Raw genomic sequence first — 24,847 nt, forward strand, 5'->3', positions numbered from 1 at the left:
ATAATAGTATTAATCCGCTCGCATCCCACTCGGACGACACACCCCGACCACCATTGTGTGAGAGGGGTCAGGGTAAGCCCCTCGCTGCCGGAGTGGGCTGAGTAGAGCTGACTCAGATCCCCCTCTCCTTCCCCCCCGGCCTGGGGTCGCTCCATGTCACAGCAGGAGCCCTCCAGGAAGGAGCCCGGCCTGGGCTCTCAGCGGCAGCGGATAGAGGGTCTGCAAATCCCTGGCCCGCTAGTCCTGTGGCCGGCGGCCCGGAGGGTCAGCCCGAGATCACCTTTCAAGTGTCAGGTGACACATCTGGAGAGGAGTTGGGGGGATGGGGCACCCCCACCCCAAGTTGTCTCCCCCACGATTGTAAGCTCGTTGCGGGTGGGGAATTTCTCTGTTTATTGTTGTATTGTACTCTCCCAACTGCTGGGTACAGTGCTCTGCACACAGTAAGTGGTCAAAAAATCCGAATGAATGAATGAATGAATGAATGAATGAATGAATGAATGAATGAATGAACGAATGACAGAAAGAGGCTGGGGCGGGGGGGCACGCCCGGACCCCTCTCCTCAGCTACTTTTCCTCATCTCCCACTCCCTTCTGCGACACCCTGACTTGCTCCCTTTGTTCTTTCCCCCTCTCCCAGCCCCACAACACTTATGTATGTATCTGTCATTTTATTTATTTGTATTGGTGTCCATTTGTATTGACGTCTGTCTCCCCAGCCCTCTAGACTGTGAGGTCGTTGTGGGCAGGGATTGTCACTCTTTATTGTTGTATTGTAATAATAATAATGATGATGGTATTTGTTAAGCACTTACTATGTGCCAGGCACCATTCTAAGAGCCGGGGTAGATACAAGATAGGTTGGACACAGTCCCTATCCCACACAGAGCTCCCAGTCTTAATCCCCATTTTACAGATAAGGGAATCGAAGCACAGAGAATTTAAGTGACTTGCTCAAGGTCACACAGCAGACAAGAGACAACTGTATTTTCCCAAGTGCTTAGTACGGTGCTCCGTACACAGTAAGCGCTTAAAAAATGCGATTGAATGAATAAATGAATGAATGGAAGGAGGGGGGAGGCGGAGCCTGGTCCGAGGAAGGACCCGGCCCAGAGGCAGGTTGGGGGGCGAGGGAGGAGGTGGGGATAAGAGGGTGTCTGAAGAAGAGAGGCCGGGAGTGGGACCCTCGGAAAGTAGCTGCCCCCTTCCCCTCCATCGTCCCCTGGGGAACCTGATAAGAGGCCTGACCTCAGGCCGACTTAGCTGGGGGTCAGAGATAGGGGAGGGGAGAGGCCACGTGGCACCTATTTGGGGTTACACTGCCCCCGCCCCCCATCCCAGCAGACAGGGCCAACTCCAGTTACTCAGTGCAGGCTTCTTTATTTCTGATACAAAAATCAACTTAAAAAAACGCCCCTGCCCCATGTGACCCCCTTAAATATAGCGACCCTGTCCCGAATCGCCTCTGCCATAGATGCATATATATTATCCTCTACATAGATTTCTCTAAAATATAGTAGTTCCACTCCACATCCCTTCACCCCGCCACCCCCCACACCCCTCCCCCCCCGCGGTAGCTGCCTCAGTTTCCCCGCCACACCCAGCCCGGGCCGGCCCCCTCAGACGACGCTCCACTGGAGCACGCTCGTGTCCTTGCCGCCCGTGGACAGGGCCGCGCGGTCATTGTGGAGGAAGGTGATGTTGGTCACGTGACTGCTGTGGCCTCCGTATTTGTGGCTCTGGGCCTAAGGGTGGGGATGGTTGCGGGAAACAGTCTGACTCCCTCCGTCCCGCCCCCTCCCTCCGGCCCTTCCTCCTCCCCCCCACCCGCCCCCTTCCCTCCCCTCTCTCTCTTTCTCCCTCGCCGTCTCCCTCCTCCCTCACCCTTGGCTGGCAGCAGGGGTAGGCGAACAGGTGAACTTTTCCGAAGTCGTCGGCGGACGCCAGCAGTTTGCCGTCGTGGGAACGGGCCACGGCGTTGATGTCGGTGCCGTCGGCGCCCTCCGACCAGATCCCTGCGAGAAGGGCAGGGGTTAAGTGTGGCAGGGACCCCCAGAACAGGGGCAGGCACCCCCCAAACCCATTTTCTCCACAAGCCCCCAGGAAACATGTCCAAGCGGCTAGGTTACCTCAAATGCCAGAGGGCCACTCTCCCCATTCCACCCGCAGCCCCCGAGGCCCAGCAGACGGAGCAACAGGGGAGATGCCCACCGCTAGGGCGTGTTACGGAGAATTGGGGACTCTTTCTTTTTGGTTAATGGTATTTATTAAGCTCTTACTATGTGCCAGGCACTGTATCAAGTGCTATAGTAGGAACAAGCTAATCAGGTTGGACACAGTCCACGTCCCATATGGGGCTCACAGTCTTCATCCCCATTTTCCATATGAGAGAACCGAGGCCCAGAGAAGTGAAGTGACTTGCCCACAGTCACCCAGCGGACAAATGGTGGAGCCGGATTAGAACCCAGGTCCTCGCTCTACCCAGCAGGTCCCACCGCTTCTGTATCTCCGGTCTTCCCGCCGCCACCCCACGGCCTTCCCCCATCTCCCCTCTCCCGTCTCTTCCGCCTCTTCTGGCCCTCACCGAACACGCCGAAGCCCAGCACACAGCTGGCCGTGACCCAATCCACGTTCCGCACCGCCTCGGCGCTGGTGATCTGCTTGCACGTGGTAGGATCCCCTGGGCACAATGGCAGGTTGACCCCTTGACCCGTCCGGCCTTGTCCTCCCCCCACCCCACCACCCCACCGGGGCTGGGGAGATGCAGAAAATGGAGCCGCGGGGAGGGACAGAGATGGAGCAGGGGGCATCCACGGGGCGTCCCCATCCCCCAAACCCAGCCCCCCACCCCGCAACTCACAGTACAGGATCTCGTAGTCTCCGGAGTTGGTGACGAAGCAGCTGCTGTCCCTGGCCCAGTCCAGGTGTGTGATGAAACTGGAGTGACCCTGTCAGGGGGAGAGGAGGGCATTAAGGCCCGGGTACCACGGGTCACGGAACAGAGGGGCACAGGGGGCGGGGGGAGGGCCCGCGGGTACCCACCGAACACTTGCCCACGCGGCTGTACTTGTGACCCTCCTCGCTCACGGCGTACACGTACACCAGGTTATCGTGTGAGCCCACGGCCAGGAACGCCCCATCTGCGGGGGGGCAGGGGGGCGGGGCGCAGGTGAGGACGCCGGCCTCCCCCTCGCCGCCCCCCTCCCACGGTCTTCCCCCGGCCCGCCTGGGTCCGCCCCGGTACCTGGGGAGAAGCTGACCACGGAGATCTGCTCGCCGCCATCCGTGTGAATGACCACGAGGTCGTGGGTCTCCGCATCCAGCACCATCCACCTGGGGGAGAGGGGATGGGGGTGGGAGACAGTGATGCGGGACCCAGGCCCGAGTCTTATCCCTCTAGCACGGCAGGGGGTGGGGGAGGAGCATTCTCCCCTGTGCCCAGCAGGGGGCAGTAAGGGAGAAGAGAGATAAATCAACCCCGCAATCAACGGTATGGATTAATAATAATAATGTTGATAATAATAATAGTGGCATTTGTTAAGTGCTTACTGTGTGCCAGGCACTGTACTAAGCACCGGAGTGGAAAGGAGCAAATCAGGTTGGACATAGTCCCTGTCCCCCACAGGGCTCATAGTCACAGATGAGGTAACTGCAGCCCAGAAAAGTTAAGTCACTTGCCAAGGTCACACAGCAAAGTGGTGGAGTCGGAATTAGAACCCATGACCTTCTGACTCCCAGGCCCATGCTCTATCCATTAAGCCATGAGTGCTTACTCTGTGCAGAGCCCTTTTCTATTGCCATTGTTCTCGTCTGTCCGTCTCCCCCGATTAGACTGTAAGCCCATCAAACGGCAGGGACTGTCTCTATCTGTTGCCGACTTGTTCATTCCAAGCGCTTAGTACAGTGCTCTGCACATAGTAAGCGCTCAATAAATACTATTGAATGAATGGATAAGCTCTTTTTTCTTTCGGTAGTTAAGGATTCACTATGTGCCAGGCACTGTACTAAGCACTGGGGTAGATACGAGTTTATCAGTTTGGACACAGTCCACGTCCCACGTGGGGCTCACAGTCTTTATCTCCATTTTACAGATGAGGTAACTGAAGCCCAGAGAAATTAAGTGACTTGCCCAAGGTCACACAGCAGACAAGTGGTGAACCCGGGATTAGAACCCATGAGCTTCTTTCTCCCATTCCCATGTTCTATCCACTAGGCCAAGCCGCTTCTCTTGGGAGAATACGACACTATGGAATTAGTGGATACGTTCCCTGCCCATAACAAGTTTAGATGAGGTGGCGGAAAGAGTGGGCGGGCGCCAAACTCCCCTTCCCCTCCCCGCCCCCCGAGCCCGATCACATACCGGCCAGTCACGGTGCCGATGGCCAGGACGGACCCGTTGGGGTGGAAGCCAGCTGAGCGGGCTGGGTCCTAGGGACACGGCGGCGGGGGGAGGGGGAGGTCACCCTGGAGGCTCTGTCACTGCCCGGCCCCCCCAGCCCCCTCCCCTTCTGCCAGCACCCCCTCACCCCCCACCGCTCCGCCGCACCTCAATGGTTTTGCTCCAGATGGGCCGGTGGGTATCCACGTTCCACAGGTGGACCTGTTTATCCTGCCCGCACGTCACAAACCGGTCCTGGCTGGGGTGGGCAGCCAGACCCCACAGCTCCTCCGTGTGGCCCTGGGGGAGAGCCAACCCATCAGTCCCTCCGTGTGGCTTGGTGAGAGGGTGGGGGGCGTGATGGGTGGGCCCCGGGAGCAAGAATCTCTGCTGGGGAGACTGAGGAAATCAACGGGAACCACAGCAGGAGGCGCAGGCTGGTGAAGGGACAAAACGAGGCTGAAGATTCCCTGGAGCCAAACGGAGGGGCTGGGGCAGGAACCATCCTGGAATGGGTTGTCTAGCAATCAACCCGTCAATCAATGGTACTTATTGAATGCTTAAGCTGTGTAGAGCACTGTACTAAACGCTTGGTAGAGTCCAACACAACAGAGATGGACGCTTCACTGCCTCTCCCCCAACTCCCTCCTTGTCCTTCTCATTTCCCTTGTCCCTTTCATTCTTCTGTGTCCGCTCTCTCCAATCAGTCGTGATTATTGAGCGCTTACTGTGTGCAGAACACTGTACTAAGCGCTTAGGAAAGTACATTGTAAGAGAGTTGCGAGACATGTTCCCAGCTGGAGATCACCAGTCTTCAATCTTTAGACAGTAAGCTCATTGTGGACTGGGAATGTGTCTGTTACAGTTATATTGTACTCTCCCAAAAACTTGGTACAGTGCTCTGCACAGAGTAAGCACTCAATAAATACAACTGGCTGACTGAGCAAGGATCTCCTCCTCACCAAATTTAACGGACTCTCCTCCGTCCCGATCCTCCTTGTTTTCTCAGCTGCCTTCGACACTGTGGGCCACCCCTTCCTCCCGGGGACACCACCTGAACTTGGCTTTCCTGACACCGTCCTCTCCGGCTTCTGCTCCTCGCTGTCTCTGGTCGGCTCCTCCTCCACCCCCTAACTATGGGGGCCCATCAAGGTTCAGTTCTGGGTCTCCGTCGACCCCCACTGCCCTGTAGAACTCATCGCTCCCAGGGCTCCAACTATCACCTCTCCATGGACGAATCTCCAGCCCCAGAGTCTCTTCTTCTGCAAGACTTGTCTGATTAATCTCTTATCCTCCTTCCCTCTACTCCTCACGCTGCCACTTCATCAGTGGTATTTATTGAGCGCTTACTATGAGCGGAGCACAATACTGAGCTCTCGGGTCAGTACACTATAACGGAGTTGGTAGCTACGCTCCCTGCTCACAGTGAGCTTAAAGTCTACATCCCTTTTTGCATCACTTAGGCACTGAGGGCTCACATTCTCCACCCACCCCAGAGCCCTGTAACCCTTAGGTCCATCACTTTATACACTTTTGTTTCCCCTTAGCGGTAATTTATTTCAGTATCTGCCTCCCCTGCTAGATGGTAATCACCTTGAAGGCAGGGATCGTGTAAGCCAACTATCTTATCCTCCCAAGCACTTAGTACAGTGTAAGTGCTCGATGAACATTAGGGATTGAATGAAGGGGGGGATAATATGAACTGTGATATTTGTTAAACACTTACTATGTGCCAGGTGCTAGCACGGTGCTCTGCACAAAGTAAGTGCTCAATAAATACCGCTGTTTGATCGACCACTGGGGTAGATACAAGATAATCAGGGTGGACACAGTCCCTGTCCTACCTGGAGCTGGCAGTCCAAGTAGAAGGGGGAACAGCTCTCGAATCCCCATTTTATAGATGAGGAAACGGAGGTTAAGAGAAGTTGGGCAACTTGTCCAAGGTCACACAAGCAGGCAAGTGGTAGAGCTGGGACTAGAACCCAGGTCCTCTAATCCCTAGGCCTGAGTTCTTTCCCATAATAATAATAATTAATAATTGTGGTGTTTGTTAAGTACTTACTATGTGCCAGGCACTATACTGGCACAGCGAAGCAGCGTGGCCTAGTGGATAGAGCATGGGCCCAGGAGTTAGAAGGACCTGGGTTCTAATCCTGTCTCCGCCACTTGCCTGCTGTGAGAATTTGTCACTTAACTTCTCTGTGCCTCAGTTACCTCCTCTGTAAAATGAGGATTAAGACTGTCTGAGCCCCTTGTGTGCCAGGGACTGTGTCCAACCCGATTTGTTTGCATCGAGCCCAGTGCTTAGTACAGGGCCTGGCACATTGTAAGTGCTTAAAAAATACCACACCTACTATTATCATTATTATTAGTATTACTAAGAGCTGTGGCGGGCACAAATAAATCTGATTGGACACAGTCCCTGTCCCACAAGGGGCTCACAGCAGGTTGTGCTCCTTCTCGGAATACAGTGGGAGATCCCCTCTCTCCCCCTCCCCGGTTCCCTGCCCCCTATGCCGCCCCGCCTCCCACCCTGCTCACCTGGACGAGGGAGGAGAAACCTTCAGCCACGGAGCCGAGCAGCACGGAGTTTCGGGTGGTTCCCACGTAGAGAGTGTCTCCCCGGCCCTCGGCCACCGTCCTCACGGGCCCCAGCCCCTCTGGGACCTGGGGGGACAGGAGTTGGGGAGGGAGTGGACTGACCGTGGGGGAAGGGGGCATGCGCGCGCGTGCAGACACACACACACAAAGGGAGCAGGACGAGGGGCAGGAGGGGAGGCGTTAGGGTTGGGGATCCCAGCCGCCCCAAACTCCTCCGCCCCACCCTCCGCCCCCGGTCCCCAACCCTGGGGCCCTCCATTTAGCCGCCGACCCCCCAGGCTCCCCGGTCAGGTTCCCGCCCGGACCCTCAGCCCGCTCCCTCGTCCCTCACCTCCGACTCCTGCACCTTCTGGAAGTCTCGGTCCCAGAGCACCACGCGGCGGTCCCGCCCGCCCCCGGATATCAGTGTCCCGTCCCGCAGGGTGCACAGCCCGAACACGCCGCCCTCGTGAGCGCCCACCACCGCCTGGGTGATCCGGGTCCCACCTGGAAGAGGGGCCTGGGCTGAGGGGGAGGGGCGGGTGGGCAGGCGCACCACCAGCCTGGGAGGACAGCCATAATGCGGTGATCTAGGTACTGGGAGCGTTTTGAGGGTGTTATGGTGATATTGGTTGTTGGCAGAGTGGATAATAATAATTGCGCCAGGCACTGTACTAGGGTGAATACAAGTAATAGAGTTGGATACAGTCCCTGTCCCATTTGGGGCTCATAGTCTCAATCCCCATTTTATACATAAAATAAGTGAAGCCCAGAAAAGTGACTTGCCCAAGGTCACATGGCAAACAAACGGCAGAGCCAGGATTAGAACCCATGATCTTCTGACTCCCAGGCCTGGACTCTATCCACTATGCCATGCTGGGGGCTTGCAAAAGTGCAAAATCTGTACTGCGCATTGTGGGCAAAGCCTTGTATTGAATCCTTGGGCAAGTATACTATCAATCAATGAATGGTGCTTATTGAACTCCTACTGTGTGCAGAGCACTGGACTAAGCGCTTGGGAAAGTACACTCTAAGAGAGTTGGTAGACACGAATCCTGGCCCTCAAAGAGCTTACAGAATAGAAGGGGAGACGGTCACTAAAATAGTTACAGTAGGGTTTAAAGAGAGGGGGTAGGGGTGGGTGGCGGGAGAAGGTGTGAGCACCTAAGTGCCGAGGGGATCCAGAAGTGCTGAAGTTGAACGAAATATAGGATGGGAGAAGGGAGATTAATCAGGGAGGACCTCCCGGAGGAGAGGAGGGTTTCGATGGTAGGGAAACTGGTGGTCTCCAGGATGGGAAGGGGGAAGGAGTTCCAGACAGGAGGGAGGGTGGTGTGAGCAGGAGAGACCAAGGGGAGACACAGCGAGGGGACTGGCTTGAGAGGAATGAAGTGGGCGAGCTGAGGTGAGGTGGAAGAGGAGAGAGGATAAGGGAATGTGTCTACCAACTCCGTTGTTTGGTGCTTAGTACAGTGTTCTGCACACAGTCAGTGCTGCTCAAGAAATACCACTGCTTGGTTGAATGAGGGCTGACCTGGTGCCTTAAAACCAACAGGCAGGAGTTTCTGCCTAGGAAGGGGTATGGGGGAATTGGGAGTTAATGGAGATTCTGAAGGAGTTTTTAGGGGTATGAGGCATTGGGGGGCACAGTTATTTTTCTGTTAGTCCACCCCATTAGAGTGTTAACTCTAACGGGAAGCAACACGGCATAACGGTTAGAGCACGGGCCTGGAAGTCAGAAGGTCACGGGTTCTAATCCTCACTCTGCCACTTGTCTGCTGTGTGATCTAGGGCAAGTCACTTCATTTCTCTGGGCCTCAGTTCCCTCATTTGTAAAATGGGGATTAAGACTTTGAGCCCCAAGCAGGAGAGGGACTGTTTTCAACCTGATTCGTTTGTATCCACCCCAGCGCTTAGTACAGTTCCTGGCACATAGTAAGTGCTTAACAAATACCACAGTTATTATTATTATTACAGTGCTTGGTGCATAGTAAGCACTTTACAAATACCACAGTAATTATTATTACTACTATGTCCTGATAGGAAAAGGTCACTGGTTTATTTTGTACTTTCCAAGCATCTAATATAGTGCAGAACAACAAGTGGGTACTCGATAAATGCAACTACTCTTTCAGGGGAAGGGTGAGAGGCAAAGAGATATTGGCAGGGGGGAACAAAGGGCACGGAGGAAAGATGCAAAAGAGCAGAGGGGAAGGTACAAGGGTGTGGGGGAGGAGGTCCCGGGGTGGGGGTGACGGTGCAGGCGTATGGGAGAAGGTGGGTGGAAGGGTGTTTGGGGGGCAGATGTAGGGGTATGGAGGGAAGGTAGAAGGGGGCAAGCAGTACAGTGCTCTATGCATAGTAAGAGCTCAAAAAATACCACTGATGATGCAGGAGGGCAAATGCAAGGGAGCAGGTACAAGGGAGAAGGAGGCTTAGAAGGAAACCCAGGACCTGTTCTCTGCCCCACCCGTGCATGAGTTCAGAGTCCAGGATGGGGTGTGGATGGGAATCTGGATTCCAAGGTCCCCAAGCAGTGGGGGGGGGGGGGGGGGGGGGGAATCTGACCTTTGCCCCAGACATAGAGATTTCCGCTCGAGTCTCCGGTTACTACGTCCCCCTCCTCGGTGAAGGCCACACACAGGACGTACTTCGGCTTCTCGTGTTTCTGGGGTGGGGGGGAGGATGGGGAGGTCTGAGGGCCGGAGATGGGGTCTCCCAGGCCCACAGCAGGGTTAGAGGACTAGGAGATTGGCTGTTTTCCTCATTTCCTGCTTGCCTCTCCTCTCCCGCTGAGCCTGTTCCCCTCAGCCCACTCCTCCTGAACCAGTACCCCAACTCGCTCACACCCAGCCCCCCACAAGTCCCACCTCACTCCCACTTGCCCCGCCTCCAATGTCCCCCGACCCATCCCCGCCCTCGCCTCAAAGATGCCCTTCCTCCGGCGTCCCCGTCCCTCCCGACCCCCCGTTTCCCCGTCCTCACCTCGAAGATGCCCTGCCGTTTGCTCAGGCTGCTGCCCTCGTGGGTCCAGAAGTGAATGTGGGATTTCCCGCAGGTGATGATCAGGTCGGGCTCGGTGGGGTGATACGTGGCCACCAGCACCGCCTCATTGGAGCACTGGTTGGGGGGGGGGGGTCGGAGGTGTGTGAGCAGCAGGCTGCGGGGGAGGGGCGTGAGCACGAGGCCGGAGGGAGGGAGTTCAGGGAGGGGAGCAGGGCGGGTGGGGGGCACCGGTGGGAAGTCCCTCACCTTGATGTCGGCGACTTTCTGCTCCTTGGCCCAGTCCCACACAGACAGTATATGGTCATTGGAGTCGTCCACGGCGCACAGCAGGCCACCCCCGTTCTGTGGGGAGCCGAGACATCGGTGACCGCCAACCCCGCAACCTCCCTCACCTCCCCCAGCATCCAGCAGGGTCCCCATTGGGTGGCCAACGGGCAGTTCAGGATGAACCCGCTAAGGATATCCCTCTAGACTCTAAGCTCCTGTGGGCAGAATTGGGCTCTCCCTCGCATTTAATACAGTGCTCTGCACGCAGCTTGTATCCACCCCAGCGCTTAGGACAGTGCTTGGCATATAGTACAGCGCTTAACAAATACCATTTCAGCAAGCACTCAAAAATTACGGGGAAGGAGAAGTATGTACGTATCTGTAATTTATTTGTTTATTTTTTTTTTAATTTACATTAATGTCTGTCTCCCCTTCCAGACTGTAAGCTTGTTATGGGTATGGAATGTGTCCGTTTATTGTTATACTGTACTCTCCCAAGCCCTTCGGACAGCGCTCTGCCCACAGTAAGCGCTCAATAAATATGATTGAATGAATGAATGAATGAATGAACGAATGAGAGACGTAACGTGACCCCGGGGGCCGCACTTACGGATTTAGAGAAACCGACGCAGCAGACGGCACGGTCAAAGGCTCCGAGGCCGAGCACGTGCAGCGTGGAGAGGGAGACCGAGTCCCAGACCCGCACGTGCGGAGGCAGTGGCTACAGTGGAAGGAAGGAGGGGGAGGCGAAGGGGTGGAGTCGGGGGCAAGGAGCCACCTCCACCCCCCAAAGGGGTCTCGCCCCCGGCCCCTCCTCCACACCCCTCACCTTCCCCTCCTTGGTGGTCCCGGCCACTTGGCCGGTGGCGATGGTTATCATGTCCGGGTGCACCGCCAGGCTATGGGGGAGAGGGGAGATGGGGGTCAGGTCCCTCCCCCACCCAGCCCGCCCGGCCAGCAGGGGCAGAGGTCGGCAGGGTGGGGAGGGGGCGGGGAGGGCGGTGGCCGGGGGAGGAGCTCACCACTTGATGTCGTCGTTGTGGCCCAGATAGTGCCGCTGCCGCTGCTCCTCCACACTGTACAGCACGGCCACGGACGCCACGAAGTACACGATCTCCCCCGTGGGCAGCAGGTACAGGTTGGCACGGCAGTCCCGGCCCCGGTACCCATAGCTGGCACAGCGTCAAGGAAGCGGCAAACGGCGGAGGAAGGGGAGAAGCAGCCCGCGGTCAGCCCGCCCCTCCTCCCCAAGCCCCCCAGCCAACCAGGTAGACCACAGGAACGACAATTCATGATAATAACCTTGGTATCTGTTAAGCGCTTACTATGTTCCCGGCACTGTACTATGCACTGGGGTGGATACAAGCAAATTGGGTTGGACACAGTCCCCGCCCCACATAGAGCTCACAGTCTCAATCCCCAGTTAACAGATGAGGTAACTGAGGCACAGGGAAATGAAGTGACTTGCCCAAGGTCACCCAGCAGACCATTCATTCAATATGCATTTGTGCTGTGGCGATGGGCGGGAGGATGAATGAAGGAGCAAGTAAGAGTGATGCAGAAGGGAGTGGGGGAAGAGGAGAGGAGGGCTTAGTCAAGGAAGGCTTCTCAGAGGAGATGCGCCTTCAGTGAGGCTTTGACGTGGGGGAGAGCAACTATCTAAGAGGAGGAGGGAGGGCATTCCAGGCCAGGGGTAGGATGTGGGCAAGAGGTCGGCGGTGAGATAGACGAGATCGAGGTACAGTGAAAAGTTTGCATTACAGGAACAAAGCGTGCGGGCTGGATCGTAGGTAGAGTAGCGAGGTGAGGTAGGAGGAGGCCAGGTGATAAAGTAGTGCTTTACGGCCGATGGTGAGGAGGAGTTTCTTTTTGATGCGGAGGTGGATGGGGAACCACTGCAATGTCTTGAGAAGTGGGGAAACATGGTCTGTACGATTTTGAAGGAAAATGATTCGGTGAGCAGAATGGAGTATGGACTGGAGTGGGGAGAGACAGGAGGCGGAGAAGTCAGCAAGGAGGCCGATATAATAATCAAGGTGGGGTACGATAAGTGCTTCCATTAATGTGGTAACAGACAAGTGGTAGAAGCGGAATTAGAACCCATGACCTTCCGACTCCCGTGATCTACCCACTACTTCTCCCAGCAGGGGTGCAGATGGAGGTCACCCTGCAATGAGCAGAAGCAGAGTTCTTGGCCTTTAGAGGTCAACTGGGTAATCTCCAGGCCTCCAGGCAAGTCCACTTTCATTTTCTTATTATGCCTGCTCTTCGGGAGCAGTGTAGCTTAGGGGAGAGAGGCCAGGCCTGGAAGTCAGAAGGGCCTGCGCTTTAATCCCTGCTCTGCCTCGAGTCCGCGGTGTGACCTCGGGCAAATCACTTCACTTCTCTGGGCTTCAGTTACCTCCTCTGTAAAATGGGGATTAAGAGTGCGAGCCCCATGTGGAACAGGGACTGTGTCCAACCCAAATGGCTCGTATCTACCCCAGTGCATAGAACTGTGCGTGGCACACAGTAAGAGCTTAACAGGTACCATAATTATTATTATTATCATTCAGGAGCTAGTAGTCCGACCCAAATCCCGCACCCGCGCATCTCTCCAGCCAACGCTGGGGGAAGGGCCGAGACGGGGTCCGGGACAGAACAAGGTGGGGACGGGGATGTCTGGGGAGGGTGGCAGGGATGGTGGGAGAGTGGGGATAGGGTTAGGGGGATACACCCAGTCCAGTTTGAAGCGGCGGGAGGGCATCTCGGGCTTGGCGTCGAGGCTGTAGGTGGACGCCAGGGCATCGGGGATGAGCATGGGCACGGGGCGGCCGCGGAGGAACATCTTCACAGCCCCATCCTCTGCCGGGGACGGAACGACAGGCGGGGGTCAGAGGCCGTGAGCCACGAGGCCTCCCCCAACCCAAGCCTTCCTCCCTCGGGTGGGAATCCCTGAGCCGAAGCAGGTGGGGACCCCGGGGAAGAGACTCACCGGTGCTGAAAATCACCTCTTTGGTTTTGCTGGAAGAGGGAGGAAGGGGCGGATAAGCTAGACAGGCCTCTCTGACGGCCCCAGGGCCTTCCCCGCCTCGTCGCCGCCGCCCAGAAAGTCGGGCCGGCCTCCGGGGAGACTGTCTCGGGGAGAGGCCCAGCAGCTGCCAAACTTACAACGGGAAGCGCAGGGCTCGAGGCAGACGCCCCTCCCAGGCCTCCCCCGACCCCCGTTCCCCGGTCACAGACGCATGCCCTCTCCCTGGGTCTCTCTCTCTCTCTCTCTCTGTATGGGTCAGTGGGGGGTCCTGGGGGTAGGGGGGGTCCAGCTCCCAGGGAGGGGGCCGGGGGCTCTAGGATCTCCCAGTGGGAGGGAAGAGGTTCACCGAGCAAGGCGGCGGGTGCGGGCCCCGGAGGGGGGCCCGGGCGGGTCGGGGGAGGGGGCAGGCCGGGAGGGCTCCCGGGGGGGGGGGGGGGAAGCCGAGCCGAAGGCGGCGATTTCACCTGGGCCCGAAACTGCTCATGGCGGCGACAGCGGCGGCTCCACTGGGGGCGGGGCGGGGCTCCGGGAAGTTGCTTCCCGGAGGAGGAGGAGGAGGAAGAGGAGGAGGAGGAGGAGCCGGTCCCGCCCCGCCCCATCCCCGCGGGGCCCGGGGAAGCGAGGGCCGAGGCGGCCGGACGCTCCCGCCAGGGGCCGGGCCCGGCCCCGGTGGTTGGGGAAGGGGAAGCGGGCCGTTACCCTGAGGGCACTTTGGTCGGGCTGCTGGGGCTATTCTGGGGGGACCCCTCTCTCCCTCCCCCACCACCCCCCGGCCCCGCCCACCTACCCTTCCCGCTTGGCGCTGCAGGAGCTGCTGGACGACGTGGTCCGGCTGCGCGGGTCTTCGCGCCGGACGGAGGACAGGCGCTCCGGCGACGGGCAGCGGCGGACACTGCGGGACGGGCCACACGGCGCTGCGGGAGGGGGCGGGACGGGGACCCCCGCGGGAGGAGCCGCTGCCCCGCCCACAACAGCCCCCCCCCCCCGCCCAGCGCCCCTTCCCCGGAGGAGCGGGGGCTGGACGGCGGGCGACCCCAGCCTCCCCCCACCCCCGGGCCCGGTCGGGCCCGGTCGGGCCCGGTCGGGCCCCCTCACCTTCTCCCGGCATTGGCCCCCTTCTTCGGCGAGGAGGGCGAGGTGGCGTAGCCTCCGGGACGACGCGGGGAGGCCGTGCAGTTGAGCGAGGACTTGGCGGGAAGGGCCTTGAGGAGCTGGGACACTGAGGACGGGGCTGCGGATGAAGATGCCGCGGGCCCCCACCCCACCCCCGAGTGCCCCTTCCCCCTCCTCCCCCGCCTCGGGACCCCCCAACCGTCCCCCTCTCCCCTCCTCCCCCCCCCCCCCCACATTCCGGCTCCCAGCTCAGATCCCCAAATTCCCCCCCGGGTCCTGTCCATAGAGTTCCACCCTGGCGCCCCTCCCGTCGCTCCGGCCCTGTCCCAGCGCTCAGTACAGTGCCCGGCACCCAGTAAGAGCTTAACAAAACGCCAAGGTTATTATTAATGGGGGTATTGGTTAAGCGCTTAGTAGGTGCCAAGCACCGTTCTTAGCGCTGGAGGAGATTCAAAGTCATCAGGTGGTCCTACGTGGGGCTCACAGTCTTCATCCCCATTTGACAGATGAGATAACCGAGGCCCAGATTAGCGAAGTGACCGGCCCAAAGTCACAAAGCAGACCAGGGGCGGAGGCGGGATAATAAGATGACGGTATCTGTTAAGCGCTCACTGTGTGCCGAGCCCTGTTCTAAGCCCACGACCTCTGACTCCCAAGCCCGTGCCGTTGCCACTGAGCCACGCCGCTTCTCCGATTAGATAATAATAATAATAATGGCATCCGTTAAGCGCTTGCTCCGTGCCAAGCGCTGTTCTAAGCGCTAGGGTAGATAGTGAGGTTGTCCCACGTGGGGCTCACGGCCTTCATCCCCATTTTACAGATGAGGTGACTGAGACCCAGAGAAGTGAAGTGACTTGGCCAAAGCCACAGAGCTGACGAGTGGCGGAGGCGGGATGGCAACCCACGCCCTCTGACTCCCCAGCCCGGGCTCTTGCCCCCGACCGAGCCAGGCCGCTTCGGCGGTGAGACGAGCTGAGATCAGAACCCACGTCTCCCGCCTCCCCAGCCCGGGCTCCTCTCGCCACGAGGGAGGCCGACGCTGCTTCTCCAGTACCTGTGGCGGCCCCCAAGCGCAGGGCGCCCACCGCCCTGGCCGGGGCTCGGGCCCTGAGCGCAGCGCCCTGCTCCTCGCAGGCGCGGAGGCGCCGCAGCACGTCGGCCAGCGCCGCCTTGAGCACGGCCAGCTCGTCCTCCTGCAGCTGCAGCCGCTGCTCCAACGCGGACACGCGGTCGTCCACCTCCATGCTCGCCCCCGACAGGTGGTCATCTGCGGGGAGGACCCCCCCCCCCCGAGGGTGAGAGGCCGGGAGGGGGGTCGGACCAGAGGGACCTTTCCTCCCCTCCCCCTCCGGGACACCCCCCCCACCCCCGCTCTGCCCAGCGCTCTGCACGCAGCAGGAGCTCGATCGAGACGATGAACGAATGTTCCCTCTCGGGGCGGGAAGAGGGAAACCCCTGTTCGGCTCCGGCCCATCCGTCCTCCGTGGGCTCCACCCCAGAAGCAGCCGCAGCCGACGGGCGCTTCCGGGACCGGGGGAAGAGCGGGGCGGAGGAGCCCGTGGCGGTGGGGTGGCTCGGAAATAGCAGGGATCCTGCCCCAGACCCAGCGGGGCAGGGGGTGGCCGGGGGACCACGGAGGGCGGGGCAGGGGAGGAAAGGATCTCCAAGCGCTTTTTCTAATGCCTCCAGGGTGGTGGCGAAAGGACGGGTGGGGAGACTGATCCAGCAGGACTTAGCCCCCTTCGCCCGACCTCTGGGTACCCTTCGAGGATGAGTAGAGCCCGGGAGAGGTATCCGGAGTCCCCGCCGCTCCTCACCCCGGATCTCCCCCCGCCCCAGAGCGGCCCCCTCGGGGTAGCCGGTGACCTTCTCGGCCGGTGGGCCCTGACCTTTTCCCTTCCCCAAGCCCTGGGTGGTCCTGGGCTCCCCGGGGCCCCGCCCCCCACCCCCACCTGGGGGGCAGGGCCGGCTCAACCGCGGGGAGCCGGAGGGTCGTGGTCATTCCACCCCCTGCGGCCCGCTGCCCCGGTCCCCGGCCGAAAGGCTGGAGATGGGGACCCTGGGAACCTCAGCTTCCCGGAGGGGGCTGAGTGGGGCCGGGGCAGATCTCACCTGCCATCCCGCCGTTGGTTCTCTCTGGCCGTCCGGTCCGGTCCGGTCCGGTCCGGTCCGGCCCGGCTCCGCAGTGTTACCGGCCCCACCCTTCGTCGCCCGCCGCCCAATCTCTGCCCGCCCTCCCGCCCCCCACCAACCACCACCACCAGCGGCGCTGGACCCGGGCCAACCGCCTGCAGTGGCCGGAGTGGGGGTTGGGGGAATCCTCGCCCACAGGAGTCCAGGAGTGGGAGGTGGGGAGGGGTCGGGGATGCTGAAGGGTGTCCCGGGGGGGAGGGAGGCCCCGAGAACAGCGGCGATAGGAGGAGGGACAGGGTCAACCGGCCAGCGACCCGCCCCGCCCCGGACCCCTCTTTCGTGTTTGAACTGTGCCTACTTCAGTGTCCCAAAGCGTGGGGGGGAAGGAGACACCTTTTCTTCCCCTCCTCCCTCTCCCTTTCCCTGCCGTCCTGGGCCCTCGCTCCGGGGAGGCTCCCCCCGGGTCCTCGGGGCCCAGGAACCAGACGTCCTGGGAGTCAGGATAACCGAAGGAGTCGAGTTTGCCCTCCCCGGACCGTCCCGGCCCGGAGAGCGGACCCGCATTCCCGACCAAGGAACCCAAGCCCTGGCGCGGGAAAGGGGGAAGCGGAGATGCGGGACCCAAGGACGAGTGACTCGGGGGCGCGGTCACCCATTGCGTTGCGTCCGTCGGCCTGAGCTCCGCTCACCTTGGTACCCATTCACCGGACAGGCGCCCCACCTAGGCCCGCCCTCAGCCCCCTCCCCTGCTCTCCCCTGGGTTCTTCTTCCCCGGGGGCCGCTTAGTACAGTGCTCTGCACATAGTAAGCGCTCAGCAAATACCATTGATTGACGGATGGATTGGAGATGGGGCATCTCCTGTCCCTTGCAGCCCCCAGCCCCTTGGCTTCTCCCCCAACCCAATAACTCTCATCCACGCCCTGACTCTCCGGCGCGGCTGCCCCATTCATTAGCTCTCACCTCTCCCTAACCCTTCGCCCCGAGTGGAGGGGCGGGCGGGGCGGGGAGTGGGCCTGGGGCCGGACCCAGCCCCCGCCGCTCCCCAGATGGGGGATGTGGGGAATTGCGAGGAGCGGGATGTGTGCGGAGGCGGGTGAGGGTCGGGTCGGGAGGAGACTCACCAATGCAGTATTGCAGGAGCGAGGTGGTGTCGTACAGCCCGGCCCAGGCCGGGACCCGTTCCGCCATGGCCCCGCCGCCCGCCGTCACCGTCGCCGTCGCCGCCTCCCTCCCCCCGCCCGCCCGCCCGGTACCCGCCTGCCCTGCCTCCCGTTGCCATGGTGACGGTCTTCTCTCCCTCATCTCCCCTTCCCCTCGGCATTGGGCAGCACAGACCGATTCCGCCCCCCCGCCCCGAGCTCCCCCCCCCACTTTGCCCCCTTCCCAATTTCAAACCCGGGGTGTCCGGAGGGATGGAACCCCTTGTTGCCCCCTCCCCTACTCTCCGAATCCCGATTGGCTGTTTCTATACTTCTAGAGGACTCCGGTCCCCGGCCCCAATCATTCTCTGTTACCATCCTCCGCTCTCGGTTAAGCCAATGGGAGGGAGGTTTTCAGGCCCCTGAGCCAATAGGGCGCGAGGAAAGGGGGAAGGGGTCTGATGGACCGGTGGTCTTCCCACCCCTTTCCTGCCCATTCACCAGGAGCATCTTTAAGGCAGCGGCAGGCCGGACCGGTGCTGGGCAGAAGTGGAGTGACTGAAATCGAGGAAGGGGGTTGGGGTGGGGGAGATTTCTCTTGTCATTCCGACCCCACCTCAACCTCAGAACCTCTCGGCCCTTCTCCAGAGAGCGAACTCCCCCCCCCCCGCTCAGAAGCCCTCTCCTGGCCTCGGGGAGCCCCCGCCGTTTTTCAAAAGGGGGAACTGAGGCAGGAGTTGGGACAGACGCCAGAGAGAAGCAGCGTGGCTCAGTGGAAAGAGCCCGGGCTTGGGAGTCAGAGGCCGTGGATTCTAATCCCGGCTCCGCCGCTTGCCAGCTGTGTGACTTTGGGCAAGTCCCTTCACTTCTCTGCGCCTCAGTTCCCTCATCTGTAAAATGGGGATGAAAACTGTGAGCACCACGTGGGACAATCTGATCACCTCGTATCCCCCCAGTGCTTAGAACAGCGCTTTGAACAGAGTAAGCGCTTAATAACAATAATAATGTTGATATTTGTTAAGCGCTTACTCTGTGCAGAGCATATTCTAAGCGCTGGGGGGCGGGGGATACAAGGTGATCAGGTTGTCCCACGTGAGGCTCACAGTCTTCAGCCCCATTTTACAGATGAGGTCACTGAGGCACAGAGAAGTTAACAAATATGACCATTATTATTATTATTATGGGACCTAGCTGCGCAGGCTCTCTCTGGACTCTGTAGTGGCCGCAGGAGAGGCTCAGACCCATTCCTGAGGGGAGAAATCCAGGCCGCGTCCCGGCGTTGTCCGGGAGCCGGGTAGCGCAGTGCGGAGGTCGGCGGTGTCAGCCGGGGCCGGGACGGCCGGGACGGGGCAGGACCCAAAACCCGGATCCGGATTGCCCCCGGAACGGATCGCCTCCCCGCCCACCGGCCGGCCTTCGGTAGCCCTGCCGCCCCCCAGTGGCCAGAGCGGGGACGCCACCTCCACGCTTCCAGCACCCTAGTCAGCTCCCTCGGCCCGTTCTCTCCTCGCCAGCCGCAGGTAATAAGAATAATAATGTTGGTATTTGTTAAGCCCTTACTAGGTGCAGAGCACTGTTCTAAGCGCTGGGGGAGATACAGGGTCATCGGGTTGTCCCACGGGAGGCTCACAGTTAATCCCCATTTGACAGATGAGGCACAGAGAAGTTAAGTGACTTGCCCACAGTCACACGGCTGACAAGGGGCAGCTAAACACCTCCACCATCCGGGGCTTTTTATTCATTCTTGATTCTGTTGATTGCCATTGTTCTTGTCCGTCTGTCTCCCCCGATTAGACTGTAAACCCGTCAAAGGGCAGGGACTGTCTCTAGCTGTTACCGATTTGTACATTCCAAGCGCTCCGCACATAGTAAGCGCTCAGTAAATACTAATACTGAGTATTAGTAATACTAATTAGTAATACTAATGAATGAGTATTCATTCACTCATTCAAGAGTATTTACTGAGCGCTTACTATGTGCAGAGCACTTGACTGAGCGTTTGGAATGGACAATTCGGCCACACAGAGAGACAATCCCTGCCCAGTGACGGGCTCACGGTCTAATCGGGGGAAACAGACGGACAAAAACAACACAACACAATCACTATAGATAGAATCAAGGGGATGGACACCTCATTAACAAAATTAATAGGGGAATAAAAATACATCCAAATGAACCCAGTGCTGAGGGGAAGGGAGGGGGGGAGGAGCAGAGGGAAAGGGGGTTTAGCTGAGGGGAGGTGAAGAGGGGAAGGGGGAGGGAGCAGAGGGCGGAGGGGGAGCAGAGGGGGAGCAGAGGGAAAAGGGGTAGCTCAGTCTGGGAAGGCCTCTTGGAGGAGGTGAGCTCTACCCCAGGTCCCCAGTGACCCCCTTGATCACGACCCCACAGAGAGCCAAGCCCACCCTTGGCCTCTTCTCTGGGCTAGACACCCCCGATGAAGCAGCGTGGCTCAGTTGAAAGGGCCCGGGCTTGGGAGTCCGGTTCTAGTCGTGGGTTCTAGTCCCGGCTCCGTCGCTTGTCAGCTGTGTGACTTTGGGCAAGTCTCTTAACTTCTCTGTACCTCAGTTCCCTCATCTGTAAAATGGGGATGAAGATTGTGAGACCCACGTGGGACAACCTGATTACCTTGTATCTCCTCCAGTGCTTAGAACAGTGCTTGGCACACGGTAAGCGCTTAACAAATGCCAACATTATTATTTTTTATGGTGTTTGTTAAGCGCTTACTATGTGCTTGACACTGTATTAAGCGCTGGAGTAGAGACGAGCTCCTCGGGTTGTCGCACATAGCGCCTCATGGTTTCAATCCCCATTTTACAGATGAGGGAACTGAGGCACAGAGAAGTGAAGCGACTTGCCCAAGGTCACACAGGAGACAAGGGGCGGAGCCAGAATTCGTGATTGGGGTCTTTGTTAAGCGCCAGACTCTGTGCTTAGGTCCCAAGGAATACCATCTGAATCCCGGGATCGGGCTCTTCCCATTAGGTTATGCTGCTTTCCTTCTCCAGCTGTTCCCGTGGTGGGTAGGAGGAACGGGGGTGGGGTCAGCGGGGAGCCGCTGGGCGTCGAGACCACCCAGGATCTCCCCACATCCCCTGCCGGCTCTCGGAATTGGAGGACCGATGGGGAGTAGAAGAGGCCTGAGCACGGCCTGGTCTAGTCCTTCGGCCCCTCCACTGTAAACTCAATGTGGACAGGGAACTTGCCTAATAATAATAATGTTGGTATTTGTTAAGCGCTTACTATGTGCAGAGCACTGTTCTAAGCACTGGGGTAGACACAGGGGAATCAGGTTGTACCACGTGGGGCTCACAGTTTTAATCCCCATTTTACAGATGAGGTAACTGAGGCCCAGAGAAGTTAAGTGACTTGCCCACAGTCACACAGCTGACAAGTGGCAGAGCCGGGATTCGAACCCATGTCCTCTGACTCCAAAGCCCGTGCTCTTTCCACTGAGCCACGCTGCTTCTCTACCGATTCTCTTTTTTATGGTATTTGTTAAGTGCTTACTATATGCCCGGCACTGCTCTAAACTTATTACGTTGGACACAGTCCATGTCCCACATGGAGCTCATAGTCTTAATCCTCATTTTACAGATGAGGCAACTGAGGCCCAGAGAAGTGAAGTGACCTGCTCAAGGTCCCACAGCAGACAAGTGGCAGAGCCGGGACTAGAAACTAGGTCCTTCTGACTTCCAGGCCCGTGTTCTATCCACTAGGCCACGCTGCTTCTCAACTCATTCTTTCATTCGATCGTATTTATTGAGCGCTTACCCTGTGCAGAGGACTGTACCAACCACTTGGGAGAATATAATATAATAATAAACACATTCCCGGCCCACAGTGAGCTTACGGTCTAGAGGGGAGACGAACATTAATATAAATAAATAAGTTACAGATATGGACGTAAGTGCTGTGGGGCTGGGAAGGAAGATAAATTAAGGGAGCAAATAAGGGTGACGCAGAAGGGAGTGGGGGAGAATAGGAATGGGGGGGCTTGATCAGGGAAGGCACATCTCTTGGAGGAGATGTGCCTTCAGTAAGGTGGTTAAGGACGGGGGGAGTAATTGTCTGTCGGATTTGAGGAGGGAGGGCATTCCAGGCCAGAGGAAGAACGTGGGCGAGGGGTAGGCGGTGAGATAGCCTAGACTCAATTGCACTGTACCGTCCCAAGCACTTAGTGCACTGTTCTGTACACAGTAAGCTCTCAATAATGACATGCAAATTCGTGAAGAGTTTCATATTTTTAATTATTTTGATGTCTGACTCCTCACTTCTAGACTGTGATCCTGTTGTGGGCAGGGATTGTCTCGCTTTATTGCTGAATTATACTTTCCAAGTGCTTAGTACAGTGCTCCGTGCACAGTAAGGGCTCAGAAAATATGATTGAATGAATGAATGACTAATAAGCGTTCATTAACTAGCGTTGATGATGATGGATTGATTGACATTGTCCTGCTTGTCCCGCCTGATGGCGACCTTGGGGGCTGAAGCCGGCCACTCTCTCCTCTGCCCCGCCCCCGGGCCGGAGGGGTCCCCAGCGGGCTCCGTGGAGGGGGCTGTCGGGGATGCGGGAGCTGCAGCGGGGGACTAGGGTGGACCGAGGCCTACACAGATAGAATGATTTAAGCGCCTCCGTTCCCAGGGAATCTTGTCTATGTCACCGCCGACCCCTCGCCCACATCCTGCCTCCTCAAATCCTACAGACATTGACTCTCCCCTGCTTTAAGGCCTTATTGAAGGTAGATCTTCTCCAAGAAGCCTTCCCTAAGCCCCCTTTTCCTTTCTTCCACTCCCTTCTGCATCGCCCTGACTTGCTCTCTTTATTCACTCCCCCTCCCGGCCCCACAGCACTTATGCCCATAGCAGTAATTTCATTTATTTGTAGTAATGTCTGTCTCCCCCTCTAGACTGTAAACTCGTTGTGGGCAGGGAACGTGTCTGTTCTATTGCTCTGTCGTTCTCTCCCAAGTACTTAGTAGAGTGCTCTGCACATAGTCGGCGCTCAATAAATACGATTGACTGACCGACTGGCTGAATTTCCATGATCCATGCTCCTGTCCCTGCTGGGAGTCCAAGGGCTGAGCTGCCTGCTCCCCGTCACCCCCCCCCCATAATCCACCCCCCACTCCGCCGCCCCCCGCCCCCTCCCCAGGCCCGGCTCCGGATGCTTCTGGGTCGGCGCCTTCCAGGACATTGCCTCCGGATGGCGGCTCCAGAGATTTTCCAGGGCCTGTCCCCCCTCCCCCCTCCCCCAACTGTAGCCCCACTATACCCGACCCCCCCAACAGCCCTGGAACCCTCTCCCCCAGACCTTCGGCCCTGCGACCCTCTGCCCTGCCCCAGCAGCCCCTCAATCCTCACAGAGGACGGATTTGGGAGTCTGAGGACCTGGGTTCTAATCCTAGTTCTGCCACTTGTCTGTTGTGTGACCTTAAACAAGTCGCTTACCTTCTCTGTGCCTTAGTTACCGCGTCTGTAAAATGGGAATTAAGACCGTGAGCCCCATGTGGGAACCGGATTGTGTTCAACTTGACTACCTTGTATCTACCCCAGGGCTTAGAAAAGTGCTTGGCACATACTAAGCACTTAACAAATATTATCATTATCTATTATTATTATTACCCACAGTCTTGGCACCCGCTACCTTCAGCCCTGCGACCCTCGGCTCTGCCCCCGCAGTTCCTCAGGGCTCGTGCCCACAGCCCTGTCACCCTCCCCCACCCACCCCACTTTCAGCCCCGCGACCCTCGGCCCTGCAGCCCCGAGCCCTCGAGCCGCCCCCATCTTCGGTCCCGCCGCCCCTCGGTCCGCGGCCCCACAGGCCTGGGACCACCCGGCCCCTCCCGTTCCCTGACCTTTGGCCCTGCCTCCCCAGTGTAAACACGGCTCCGGCCAGTAGCGCTCGTCTCAGATTAGCAACAATATTTTCCCGGATCCCAGCCTGTCGCCATAGCGACGAGGCCCGTCTGCGGCTCGGATCCCTGCACCCTGGGTGGTGGACATTCCCCCACCTCCGCCCCTTCCTCCAGAAAAGGGGGAGAGCCGTGGTCGCCATCCATCCCCATCCTGCCCCTTCAGCCTCCCAGGAAACCTCTCCCCGCCCCCAATTCCCAGGGCCCCCTCCCTACCTCCACTGATTCCCCCGCAATCACGTTGAAGCAGAGGCGTCGCGGTCCCCGCGGCCTCCTGAATCGGGTCCCCGGAGATTAGCTGAGAAGGAGCTCGGTGCAGTGGATAGAGGCCGGATCTGGGAGTCAGAAGGTCAAGGGTTCTAATCCAGGCTCCACCACTTGGCTACTGGGTGAGTATTGGCAAGTCCCTTCACTTCTCTGGGCCTCAGTTACCTCATCTGTAAAATGGGGTTTGAGACTGTGAGCCCCACGTGGGACAGGGACTGTGTCCAACCTGATAAATTTGTATCTATTCCTGCACTTAATACAGTGTCTGGCACAAAGTGTAAGCGCTTAACAGATACCACGATTATTATTATTAGTGAGGGCGGCGGCTGCTGGCGCAGGACTGATAATAATAATATTTATTTTCAATATAACAAATGCAATATATTATATATAAAATATAATATTTCATATAATGTTTGTTTTTGTTAAGCACTGTACTAAACTCTGGGGTAGGTATAAGCAAATCGAATTGGACACAGTCCCTGTTCCACGTGGGGTTCATGGTTTCAATCCCTTTTACAGATGGAGGTAACTGAGGCACAGAGAAGTGAAGGGACTTGCCCAAGGTCACCCAGCAGACATGTGGTGGAGCAGGGATTAAAACCCATGACCTTCTGACTCCCGGGCTCGTGCTCGATCTACTACGCCATGCTGCTTCTCATGGTAGAGGGCTGGGGAGAGACTCTCCGGGATGAGGAGACGGAGGCGGAGAGGGGCCTGCAGGAAAAGCTATCTTGTGTCTGTTCCAGGAGCTAGAAAAAGTTCTTGTGAACGCTTTTCCGGGGATGTGTGTCAGTGGGCACTTATCCATGTGTTTTTTCTGTGGGTCATAGTGTGCGATTCTGTGCTAGGTGTGTGTCATTGTGACCATCTGACTGTCTAGATGGGTGACAGACCTGAGCGTGTAAATTCGTTTTGGGCAGGAAATGTATCTGCTAATTCTATTGTATTGTCCTCTCCCAAGCCCTTAGTACAGTGCTCTGCACATAGTAAACTCTCAATAAATACGACTGATTGACTGACGAGTTTGGCGTGAGT

The 24,847-nt window shown here is 58.2% G+C and overlaps 1 protein-coding gene across 2 annotated transcripts; it reads right to left on the reverse strand.

Annotated features, from left to right (window-relative positions):
• Positions 1-1,561: 1,561 nt before the first annotated feature.
• Positions 1,562-17,699, reverse strand: EML2 (EMAP like 2). 2 transcript variants are annotated; one of them, XM_029065215.1, is made up of 22 exons: positions 17,613-17,699; positions 15,412-15,624; positions 14,340-14,463; positions 14,032-14,136; positions 13,206-13,234; positions 12,946-13,075; positions 11,254-11,403; positions 11,061-11,130; positions 10,842-10,952; positions 10,211-10,306; positions 9,944-10,078; positions 9,527-9,626; positions 7,311-7,465; positions 6,920-7,045; positions 4,547-4,678; positions 4,361-4,428; positions 3,245-3,333; positions 3,043-3,140; positions 2,861-2,948; positions 2,585-2,680; positions 1,885-2,015; positions 1,562-1,745 (listed from the first exon to the last, which is right to left on the reverse strand). In XM_029065215.1, exons 1-22 carry the CDS (start codon positions 17,677-17,679, stop codon positions 1,620-1,622), a joined length of 2,439 nt encoding a protein of 812 aa, XP_028921048.1. In that variant the 5' UTR covers positions 17,680-17,699; the 3' UTR covers positions 1,562-1,619. The 2 variants fall into 2 exon arrangements, with proteins under 2 accessions (XP_028921048.1, XP_028921049.1); XM_029065216.2 differs by lacking the exons at positions 14,032-14,136; positions 14,340-14,463; positions 15,412-15,624; positions 17,613-17,699 and adding an exon at positions 13,709-13,781.
• Positions 17,700-24,847: the final 7,148 nt, after the last annotated feature.

Source organism: Ornithorhynchus anatinus, chromosome 5 (genome assembly GCF_004115215.2).
Source record: "Ornithorhynchus anatinus isolate Pmale09 chromosome 5, mOrnAna1.pri.v4, whole genome shotgun sequence".
Taxonomy (NCBI): Eukaryota; Metazoa; Chordata; class Mammalia; order Monotremata; family Ornithorhynchidae; genus Ornithorhynchus; species Ornithorhynchus anatinus.